The sequence below is a fragment of the Garra rufa genome, chromosome 2 (genome assembly GCF_049309525.1).
Source record: "Garra rufa chromosome 2, GarRuf1.0, whole genome shotgun sequence".
NCBI classification, from domain to species: Eukaryota; Metazoa; Chordata; class Actinopteri; order Cypriniformes; family Cyprinidae; genus Garra; species Garra rufa.
In genome coordinates this window covers 52,942,482-52,954,647 of record NC_133362.1, presented here as the reverse complement: position 1 = coordinate 52,954,647, position 12,166 = coordinate 52,942,482, and the positions used below count along the sequence as shown (strand labels likewise).

The following is a 12,166-nucleotide window of genomic DNA, read 5'->3' as shown; positions in this document are numbered from 1 at the left end:
TCTTTGGAAATTTTAATCATATTTCAATAACATTCACAATAAATAAACCTTTGTAGTAGTAAATAGAAACTGCGACACATATATTTTTGTGTCCTCATTTGCCTCGATAGCAAAATAAAAATAAAATCCCTGACAGTGTTTCAGTAACTTTCCAAAAGAGGAATAAATAAATAAATACACAAACAAACAAAATAACAAGAGATTGATTACAATAGTCAAAAGAGTGATAGATCAAATTTGCCATCACAACCCCTTTGTAACAGTTACACAGCAGCATTAACTAGATTAATGTGAATTTAATGTCAAGGTATACTGTATAAGAAAGTATAGTGTTTTAAATGCACATTAAAAATAGAGAAAACTAATTCTAGATTTATGATGTTATTAACTTTAGAAATGCATCATCATAAGGGTACGAAATTCTGTTCTACAATCAACATTTCTATGATATATTTGTGATTCTAGAGAGAAGTGCACCAATTGGACTTTTATTTTGCTCGGATGATGTGACGTCATAAAGATGCGCTGCGCTCCTCATCTGTTGTTTTTCAAGAGAAGAAAGGTTTGTGGTTTTAACGTTTTTAAATCAATGCACGCTGTTGAAAGCGTTTTTATAAGCTGTGTAAAATAAATGCATCATCATCAAATATAACGTTGTCATGCGTTATTTAGTGTAACTTAAACGTAAGCCTTTAATAACAGAAGTGCGTTCCGTTTCGCTCTCTATATCATGAATCAATCGTGTGATGATAAGAAGTGAGAGACTCAGAATCCGAATCATTTGAATCGAATCATTTGTGAAATGATTCAGTGATTCTATTCAGCGGCACGCGGACTACAAACGACAACAACAAACACAAACGAGTGAATCACAACCGAGAATGATTTCATGAGACTGTAATATATTAAATATGATAAATAATAAATAAAGATCAAAATCGTCTACTTGAATATAAACCGGTGTAATTTGTATTATAAATTTTATATAGAAGTCTTTTAACTCTGACTGTCTTACTAGTGCAGCTGTTTTAGATACAGATAGAGATTTAGTTTGCATTGATTGTTCTTTCTATTAATAATTCTTATATTAAACAGGACAAAGTGTTCAAACAGAAAAAACTCCTGGAGAATCAACAGAGATCCATGTGAAACACTATTATAAAGATGGCGTTTATTAAAGAGGAGAGTGAAGACATGAAGATTGAAGAAACATTCAAAGATGAAGATACTGAGGAACAAACACAGATGGTGTTTATTAAAGAGGAGAGTGAAGACATGAGTGAAGAAACATTTAGAGTCAAAGATGAAGATACTGAGGAAACAAACACAGATGGTGTTTATTAAAGAGGAGAGTGAAGACATGAGTGAAGAAACATTTAGAGTCAAAGATGAAGATACTGAGGAACAAACACAGATGGTGTTTATTAAAGAGGAGATGGAAGACATGAGTGAAGAAACATTTAGAGTCAAAGATGAAGATACTGAGGAACAAACACAGATGGTGTTTATTAAAGAGGAGAGTGAAGACATGAGTGAAGAAACATTTAGAGTCAAACATGAAGATACTGAGGAACAAACACAGATGGTGTTTATTAAAGAGGAGATGGAAGACATGAGTGAAGAAACATTTAGAGTCAAAGATGAAGATACTGAGGAACAAACACAGATGGTGTTTATTAAAGAGGAGAGTGAAGACATGAGTGAAGAAACATTTAGAGTCAAACATGAAGATACTGAGGAACAAACAGGTTGGTTTTTATTCTCAGAGCATTTGTTATTATGACATCATGCATTTAAATCAACAATAATATGGAATTAGCCTTAACCAAACATTGTAACATTAAACCTAGTAGGCTATCTGCTTCTAATATTAAAACCATTGATTTATAGCACTTTGGCTAATTATGCAAAAGTACTAAGAAAAAAAATTATTTGGCACAAAGCAAACCTTGAAATGTGAGTAATTACATTTGGCTACTGCATGCTGTCTACATGTTCATTTAAAGTATTTGGTAAGCAAATAAAACAAGGAAAAACACTTAGGCTACAACTATATGAATCCACACTTGCGTTTTCAAGCATTTTTCAAAAGTTTCTCATCCACACTGAAATGTCAGAAAACATTTAATTCACCTCACACCTAAGACTATACAAATGGAACAGATGATACTTTTTCATGCAAATTTCCTTTAATTTACCATTTTTTTGTAGAAGAAGACAATGTAGGACATACATAAAAACAGTACAAAATGGGACAAAACAGTGTTGTAAATATAAAGCAAGTCTGACAATAAAACAAACACAAAAATAATTATATCTTGTGTGTATATAAAGTTAAAAAAAAGCGAATAAGGAGGAAAATGAGGAAAAAGGGAAAGAAGAAGAAAATATATAAAGAAAATTACTGGTTAAAGAGAGCAAATGAAGAAAATTATTAAAATAATATCAATATATTCAAGTAAATCAATAGATGACCACTGTTCAGGAGGCATAGGTCAAACTTACACCAAGGTACTGTATTTTAACATGAGAACGGTATAAACCAGTGGTTCTCAAACTGGGGTACGTGAGGTGATGGAGGGGGTTCAAAAAAACAAAAGGCTGAGCTTTGGCATTAATTTAATTCTACCCCAACTTAAGGTTAAGGTGATGAGCAGGCATACATTGGGCTCAGGTTGTTGTGCTGAGGTGTTTCCCATGCATTGATTTATTTGTGGTGACTCAAATATCATACATCGTCACTACATTATCAAAACTGACCACAACCAATAGATTTTCCAAAAGGCTTTGACTTTGTTAAACAAACATGAGCACTGTGTATTTCAAAATCAAAGATTTTATGTCACTGTTTCTCTGAAGGAAACCTTTAGAAGGTTCAGAACCTTCTTTAGAAAATTTTCTTCAAATAATGCCTGATAAAGCTACCAGTCTCAGATGGAACATGTGAGCTAAGGACTCTGTTCTCTTCTCTGTGCGCAGTCATATCAGGTTCTTAGGCCTTTTTTGCCTCCCTGTTAGGCTGCTTCTGCTTGGCAGTGCTTCCCAGACTCTTGAGGTTCTCCTATGAGCAAGCCAGGAAAAGTGTCTGGGTCCCCCTCTCATCTCTGAGAGTTAAGTCCTCTGCCCCATGGAGCTTCGTGAGGCAATCATATCAGGTGTATTATGCTGATGATACATGGGGCAACTTTTTGAGCAATTTTATCGGGCAACTTTTTTTTTGCAATATTGTTTGGGCACTTTCCCATTGAAAATGGGTAACAGATTTCTATCTGGATAATTTAGATCAATCGTGAGCCCTGTATCTCACCTGGTTGCCCATCGACGGCAACATTTGCCAAAGTTGACCGGCAACATTGCTCAAAAAGTTGCCCAGTGTATCATCAGCCTTGGGCCTTTCCTTAACTGGCCTCTGTGCTCATTATAAGGTCAATTATGAGCATGCTGCCATCATCTTTTGTTTTATCATGTTGTTAGGTCCTAGGTACTTTTTGGAGCCTTGCCTGATTGAGCTGATAAAACTGTGATGAGAATATTGCTTGTGAATAAATTACTTAAACAAAAAAATAAAAACAAATCTTACATGCATCTAAGGCCTTGTCCACACAGAGATTAGCTGTATATGCAAAAATTGTATATTTTTATTGACGGATCTGGCGTTTTGGGAGAGTAAAACCAATATGTATTTAAAGGTGCATGATGCATTTAGAAAATATTTTAAGTTGTTCTCTGATATCTACATAGAAGGTATATGGCATAGGAAAGGGCAAAAAAAATCTCCAGAAACGGTTTTACAGGTCCATTTACAACCAGTGGCGGCTGGTGCTAAAATTTTTTAGGGGGGCGCACACAAAATGAATCACACTGTTAATACAGGCTTTATTATCAGTAAAGTAATCATTTAACATTTGTAATCATCCCAAAAAATATTAGCCATTTATTTTAATGTGATTCAGAGATAAAGGCCATAGTAGTAATGTTATCCACACGAGGGAGCCACAGGATAAATCTCAAAGACAGAGAAAATAAATTGATTTGTAATAAAACATTGAATATAAATTAATTTCCATCAAGTTATATATAGTCCAATATAATAAGTAATTATAATGCTATTGACAATATATTTGTATGTCCAATTAAAGAAGGAACACTATATTATATATATATATATATCTATTTTAATATTGTGCTTATAATAATACTAACATAAACACTCACAATTTACTTGAAAAAAGACATCTACATAAACCCTTGCTTGTACCCCGACGATTGAGTTAATCTGCATTATTACAGTTTACGTTACTTTCTGTGTAGTTGCCCACAACGCTTCGGTGACAGGACTTTGAAATAACAAACAATGAAAACAATAAAAGGCATGACTTACATGGCATCTAGCAAGCAAACTCTATCCAAGCTCCATGATTCGTACGTTTATTTTATTTTATTTTTTTCTTCATTTGAACGGCTTGTGAAAGATAAAATCAAATTTATTTTCATATCGGAAAAGATATTGCACATATTTGACAGTCGAGAACGGTCCAATCCCATGAGGACAAAATATATAAAAACAAGATTGATTGGCTAAGATCTAAAGTGGGAGGGTCTGGGGCGCAGTGCTCTGCGCCCCGAGGACAATCTGAAACAAGCCAATCAGAGCGCAGCCTCAAGTCACATGCGTTTCAAAAATTTACAGACCTAATAGACACCCATTTGGCCGGTGTCCCGCATACACAAACAAACGAAAAACAGTTTAGATTTTTTTTATATTTAACAGGTACCTAGAATGAAATGCTCTGTTATTGGCTTATTTGGAAGCTTCATGAATATTAATGAGCTCTGCTCTGATTGGCTGTTTCACAGAGCTGCTCATCTCTATAGCGGGTACACTATATTTAATTAGGAGCTCTAGCCGCTTTTAATATGTGGTTTGTTGAATCTGCCGTTTTGAATCTTAGTCTGATTACTGTGATGCATGTGCTCTGTGTAAAGTTATCATGCAGAGAGAGTGCTTCTTACCACACACGTTCAGCTGTATGTCAGTGATACTCAAGATCTGTAAATCATTCGCCATCATCAGGCAGTTATTTCTCCATCATTCACCATCATCAGCGCAGTCATGTATGTTTATGTGGTAAGTGAAATCCTATGTATTGCAATGTAACAGGCTAGCGCTAGCATTAAGCTAACCGTGTCCCTTCAGTGGCTTGCCTTGTTTTACTGATGTGCTGACGATACTGATGATTGGGCGATGCAAATGTTGGGGGCGTAACTATTAACGATCCCAGGAAAGTTTCGTAACAGTCTGTGTTATGTTGGAATTGACCTTTTTTTCGGTGGTCTTTTGCAAATACTAGATTTATATAAGGAGGAGGAAACAATGGTGTTTGAGACTCATGGTATGTCATGTCCATGTACTGAACTGTTATTATTTAACTATGCCCAGGTAAATTCAGTTTTCCATTCTATGGCACCTTTAAACCCGGTCCCTGAGTGGAAACATAAGAAAATGACACTCATGTGGTTTCGTGTGTACAGTGAATCTGTATATTTTCTAAAATGATAATGTCATCAGCCAATGTCTCGCCCCTAGTCAGACACCGCTACTTCACATAACAAAAACATGAACAAACATTGAATGATTGTCTTTTTATTTACTAACATTAACACAGATTAATAAATGTATTGTTTCATGTTTTTTTTTTTTTTTGTATACTGCGTGCAAGGTTTATGGGCACTGCCAAAAGTTTCTTTTCAATTTTTAGTGTATCTCTGTGGCAGAATTAATGCGCTACATATTTATCTGGCATATATACTACATAGTTTTGTGTCAGTTTCATGTGGTCGCAGATATTTCTTGAGATGAGGGGGAAAAAAAGATTGAATAGAGAAAGCTCTGACATTGTGTGGATGTAGCCAAACTTTTTACTTGGACAAATGGATGATTGATTTAGGTGTCCAAAGGACAAGCACATATCAAGGCTTAATGTTGAGCTCTGGGGGCTGTTTCAAAAGAGACACTCAGAAAACCTGGGATTTAAGTCCAAAACGTGATCTGAAAAAAATCTAACAAATCAATCAGGGTTAAAGTTGGACCAAAAATGACCATTTAAGTTAGGTTATTAGTGACTAATAAACTCACTAATAACTCACTAAATCTCACTAATCCAGGTTGAGTTAGTCAAGATAATTTAATATGCATGCTTCTTAAGCAGTCCCTAGTGTCAATTATAGATCAAATTGATCCACCATGGCAAATATATTTGTACCATTATATATATTTGAGATGTTGTGTTTTCCTCAGTGTATATTCTTCATAAGAATATGTAAATGTTAGAAAGTCATACAACCATCCACTTTGTTGTCAGGAGTGGACGAGGTATACACATGTAAACAAGTGCTGACACAATATAATAGTAGTTTAGTAAGTTCTGAAGAAAAACATACATTTGGTTAAAATATGTGTTGTTGGACATTAAATGTGACATGTTTTATAAACTATAATGTAAGTGTAATTTTTATCATAGCAATAAATGTAAATCAATTGTAAGCTGACTAATACAGTCCTAATTACTTCCTCAAATGAATAAATGTATTTTCCTCTTCCCAGTTAAAATGTAGGCTGTTTTCTATCATTTCATTTTTAATTTAGTCTTTCAAAGACTGGAGATAGAAGGTACAGCTGTCATAAAACCAGAGAGAAAGGCTGTAAAATCAGTGCATTCTTATTGGTCATTGTTAAAGGACTCAGCTTAGCCTGTCTGTTTGCCTTTGGACCAGGATAGTTTAACAGCATTATGCCAAGTTCAGACTGCATGATTTTAGCCCCGATTTTGACTCGCCGACAGGTTTTGAGAAATTGCCGACAAATGCCCAAAATCACAGGCAAATCGGTGCTCGTTCACGCGAGTGACAATCACACCGTGTGAACTATCAAAGACGCAATCTGAGAGAATCGCAGACGAGTCGCCGACACCCATGAGATATTTGGCATGCTAAATATCTGGACCTGCCGTGTGAAAGGTGATCTGACTGAAAATGACATCAGCGATTAGCTACAGCCAATGAGAGAGCAACATCCAGGCCAGCGGGAAGTTGGGGGACCAGTTACGAAGGTATAGACCACAATATCAACAAGCATTGTTTTGGCTTCTTTTCTTTTCGCTGCAGATGAGTGCACATGCAATTTGTATGACAAGATTCTTGCGGGCTGCCATTTTTTTTTATAATAATCCCAGTCTCACGTGAAAACTTGCACGACTGACCTCGCGTTGTTTCCATGTCATTTCTCGTGAGTGTTTGGTTGTGAGACGTAGTTTGCGGACCGGGACAAGGTTGTCAGTGATTCTTCCTATTGTAAAGTCAGGCAGTGTGAAACCTCCTGTCGCTGATCCATCGTGCAGCGTGAACACAGCAGCGACAGAATACTACCCCAGATAATCATGCAATGTGAAAAGATCTGTGACACGATTGCTTTGAAAATCGTGCAGTCTGAACTCGGTATTTGTTGTGATTTCTGTGGAGTTTTGTTATTTATATGTTTAATTAAATGTTTAATGATTAAATTTACTTTAAACTAGAGCTACCAAATTTGCAAGTTACACTTTAGCAGCCCAATATTGTAGTGCCTCTTTAAGAGAGGAGTGTGCTGTGAGCACATGTGACCGGTATTTACTACGTGAAAAGGAAGCGTGAGATTCATTCAGTTTGTAATAACTTTCAACCCGGTGTGCAGCCACTTGGTAAACTCTCTTAATCTCAAATGTTTTCTTGTCTACTTTAATGATGTATGCTTTATGTTGTCTGCTGTCGCAATGCTATGTTGTTGTATTGTGTTTATGTCCGTTGCACGTTAAAGATAACGCTATTTCACAATTCTCCGGTAGATCAAAGCAGATTTGTTTACTGATAGAGATAGACGTGGTGGCGAAGCCGTGGGATTAACATTTAGATTCATAACATTACTATACTATACGTGTTCATTTGTATTTACTTTATTTAGTTTTATAATGTTTGATGAAGTAGGAATCGCGGACTTCCTGGTTTGCCGATTGCATGCATTTTGCATAGAGTTGTGGTAGGACTTGAGTTGATGCATAATGTTTGAAGTGTGAATTGTGTACGTTTAAATTATGAAATTAGTTTTATTATTATAGTATATTAATATTATTTATATTTGTATTTTGATTAATGTTATTTATTGTTATTGGGCTGTTGAGTTAAACAAGGGGCTGGTTGTAGTATGTACATGGAAATTGAAACGTTTGCATTTCTTGTTATTTCAGGTTTATTACTGGTTATCCTTTTTGAACTAAAAATAAACAAACAAATGTGGAATACAGAGTAATATCCTCTTTGTACACGGGGTTGCCCTTTCCGAGGGAAGAAAACGGAACAGTATTAGTTGCCCTGTGCTCCGTGTCTTAGAGTTTGCACTTGACTAACTAGGGCGCAGGTCAGGAAGCAGACAGACTGGCTAAACCGACCGTCTGCTAGCCACCTCACATCAGAAATCAGATAATTCTCAGCATATAGAGATCCCTTTACCTAGATATCACACTATAGAGAATGTGTCTGTTCCTCGAGCTAGAAAATACAAAAAAACACCCAAACCAAATTAAGAGTAACAATTTAACTGATGTTCAACAAATAAAAAAATGTATATAATACAGAGAAACAAATGATAAAGCTTGGCTTATTAAATATCAAATTTGAAATGAATTGGTTGATTATCTGATTGTGCTCCTCCCGAACCTTGTAAATAAAATATAATTTGGGGAGTTTCTCCTCTTTCTTTTTTCCTAGCCTCTCTCTAAATGTCTCCCCAGGAGACATCAAATGGGTATATAATAGTTGAGAGCAGTCTATATACATTTCTGAGATTTATTTAATTGTATAACAGCCACCTTAATCTCTGTAGGATACCGACCAACTAGGATCAGGTTTGGACGCCCCTGGTAGCATCTAGCATTCATGCATTACATATCTACAAGTTGTGATGTTAATTGCTTTGTGCCATTAAACTGAGGTTAACTTTTAAATTTTTGTATTTCCACCTTAGACCTAACAGCGCTGAAAGAGGAGAGAGAAGAACTGAATGAAACTGAAGAGAAAGATCAGTTTGAAAATCTTCAATTTGTATCTGGAGAAAAGTCTTTTTGTTTCTTAGAGTCTGAAAAGACTTCTAAACAAGAAAGAGCACAAAAGACAGGAACTATGAGTAGTTTAATTTTCTGTCAGTGTGGTAAGAGTTTCAAACAACAAGGACACCTTAAAAGGCACATGAGGATTCACACTGGAGTGAAGCCTTACTCATGCCAACAGTGTGGAAAAAGTTTTACTCGTAAAGGATGCCTTAACAGACACCTGAGATTTCACACTGGAGAGAAGCCTTACTCATGCAAACAGTGTGGAAAGAGTTTCAAACAACAAGGATACATTAAAATGCACATGAGAGTTCACACTGGAGAGAAAACTTACTCATGCAAACAGTGCGGAAAAAGTTTCACTCGTAAAGGATGCATTAACAGACACATGAGATTTCACACTGGAGAGAAGCCTTTCACATGCAAACAGTGTGGAAAGAGTTTCAGTCAACGAGGAGGCCTTGAAAGTCACATGAAAATGTGCAATAGAGAAAAGCCTTACAGATCCCCTCAGTCTGAAAAGAGGTTGAATGAAAGTGGAAACTTTAAAGTTCACCAGACAATTCACATTACAGGGAGCCTTTTTACCTGCCAACAGTGTGGAAAGTGTTTCACTCATAAAAGATACCTTAACATTCACATGAGAATTCACTCTGGAGAGAAGCCTTACACGTGCAACCAGTGTGGAAACAGTTTCAGTCAAAAAGGAAGCCTTAACAGGCACATGAAGATTCACATTGAAGAGAATCCTAAAAGATCCCCTTAGCATGGACAGAGTTTCAAACAAAATGTCTAGAAAGGACAGTTCCGGTCCTTGATTCTGATTGGCCACAACCAAAGCTGTTGTAAATTACTCTATGACCTCACCTCTTTGTTTCTTGGCAACTACATTGTTTCAACCACGATTACAGTTGAGGTCAAAAGTTTATATTACCCTTGTCAAAACAATCCTAAAGGATTCCAATAAGAATCCTATACAGGGCTCCTACAATGATATCAATTCTAATTCACATTTTAAAGCAATGTGTTTTGTCCATGGTACACTTTACAGTGCCAACTAGCTATATTGTGTTTGACTGAGCTTAAAGGGATAGTTCACCCAAAAATGAAAATTTGATGTTTATCTGCTTACCCCCAGGGCATCCAAGATGTCTTTCAAGGGAATCATATGCAATGAGAAAAGCAGAGGAGTGAATACTGAGTGTTGTTGGTCAGATGGTCAAGAACTAAATGGTGCTTATTCTTGTCCACAAATGCCAACATCATTTTAAAGCTCTTTTAGGAAAAAAAAAATTGGTTTCTAAATAGATCTTATAGCACTAGAATACAAATGCAACTTTGTTGAGCACAATTTTTGTGCTGTGATGGGAGTTAAAGAGGACCTGTTATGCCCCTTTTTCTCAAGTAGTCTTAGGTGTTTTGAACTGAATAAAGTCAGCATCACATTTGCAATTGTGCTAATATTCAGGAAAACAGGACATTTCTTCTTTAAGAGTTGCTTAAACACACCATATGGTATAAATATAGAAAATATAGTTGACAGCACTGGTTTTCAAAGACTGAGATGCTTTTTCAAGATAAGATTGTGCCTTAAAGCCGATCGTAGAGACAAGTTGCAAGTAAACAAAAAATTTCATTGGACTATGATGTTACATAATTTTGTATTTGTATTTCCATAATGCTTGGCTTTCTGATTTCCTCCTGGGAGTCCTGACTAGCAGTGCAGGTTGCTAATTGAATAGTTACTCATATTTAGTATTTTAAATATGAAATTATGTTACATGTACTTTGTTACTCCCCAACCCTGGAGCCAAATAATTAAATAGAAACCGAAAATGTAGATTTAATTAGAAAATCTTTCTTACTTGAATTCTACTTTTAAATTCTCTAGCGTGAAGATAAACATGGCATAACTGTTTTTAATTATGGCTATAATTAATGGCTAAAATTGGAAGGAAATGCGTTTAATAGAGACAGATCATTAGCAGTATTTGTATCAGTGAGACTGGGCTTCATTAACAATTGGCTACTTGGTGAAAGATGCCAATAAGCCACATTTTTTAAATGTACAATGATTAAGTTGTTTTACATTAATTTGGAGATTCAATGTGAAACTATTGTCAAATTAGTATTGTCAGTTGTGGAGATCTTAAGACTCACATGAAAATTTACATTGAAAAGAAGCCGTTAATATGCCCTCAGTGTGGAAAGAGTTTTACAAAGAAATATGACCTTACTGTCCATATGAGAACTCACACTGGAGAGAAGCCTTTTACCTGCTCTCAGTGTGAAAAGAGATTTATGTGGAAAAGAACCCTTACTGTCCACATGAGCATTCACACTGGAGAGAAACCTTACACCTGTGAACAGTGTGGAAAGAGTTTCATGTATAAAGTAAACTTTAAGATTCACATGAGAGTTCACACTGGAGAGAAACCGTACAAGTGTGTTCAGTGTGAGAAGAGTTTCACATGTCAAAGCAGCCCGATCCGTCATTTGAAAACTCATTCGGGAAAGAAACTGCCGTTTTCTTCAATGCAAGAAGAGGTTTAGAAAATGGAGCAATTTCTACAATCATCTACACGTTCATTTTGAAATACATTCAATTGTAGTCAAAGTACTAAAACATTGTTTTTCACCAGACTTACAGAACAATCATGTCACTCTATTCCATGTGTTGATTTCTCTGAATCAAAATATTAGTCAAACTTTTACCTTGCTAGGAAAACTGTAACTGGAAGATTATAAATGAATTGACATAAACTGAACAAAATGACATGTTCCCATTGATTTTAAATGTATTCTAGCTTATTGTTTAGTCAATTTAATGTTGTAATATGTTTACGTTTATGGACTTTATCAGGAGAAGCATGAAAATATTATTCTAGTTTGTGCAGGTCTTTTTTATAATCTGCACAGTTCATTCTTTGTTGTGCTTCCATTAGCCTGGATGTACAGTAGATTAATTTGCTACAATAAACAATCCTAAGCAGCTGGCCTTCATTAATTTTTTTGTTAATTATACA

The 12,166-nt window shown here is 35.6% G+C and overlaps 1 protein-coding gene across 1 annotated transcript; it reads left to right on the top strand.

Moving 5' to 3' along the window:
* Window positions 1-1,166: 1,166 nt before the first annotated feature.
* LOC141326536 (uncharacterized) lies at window positions 1,167-9,924 on the top strand. Its single transcript, XM_073835274.1, has 2 exons — window positions 1,167-1,748; window positions 9,056-9,924. Exons 1-2 carry the CDS (start codon window positions 1,304-1,306, stop codon window positions 9,904-9,906), a joined length of 1,296 nt encoding a protein of 431 aa, XP_073691375.1. The 5' UTR covers window positions 1,167-1,303; the 3' UTR covers window positions 9,907-9,924.
* The last annotated feature ends 2,242 nt before the right edge of the window (window positions 9,925-12,166 follow it).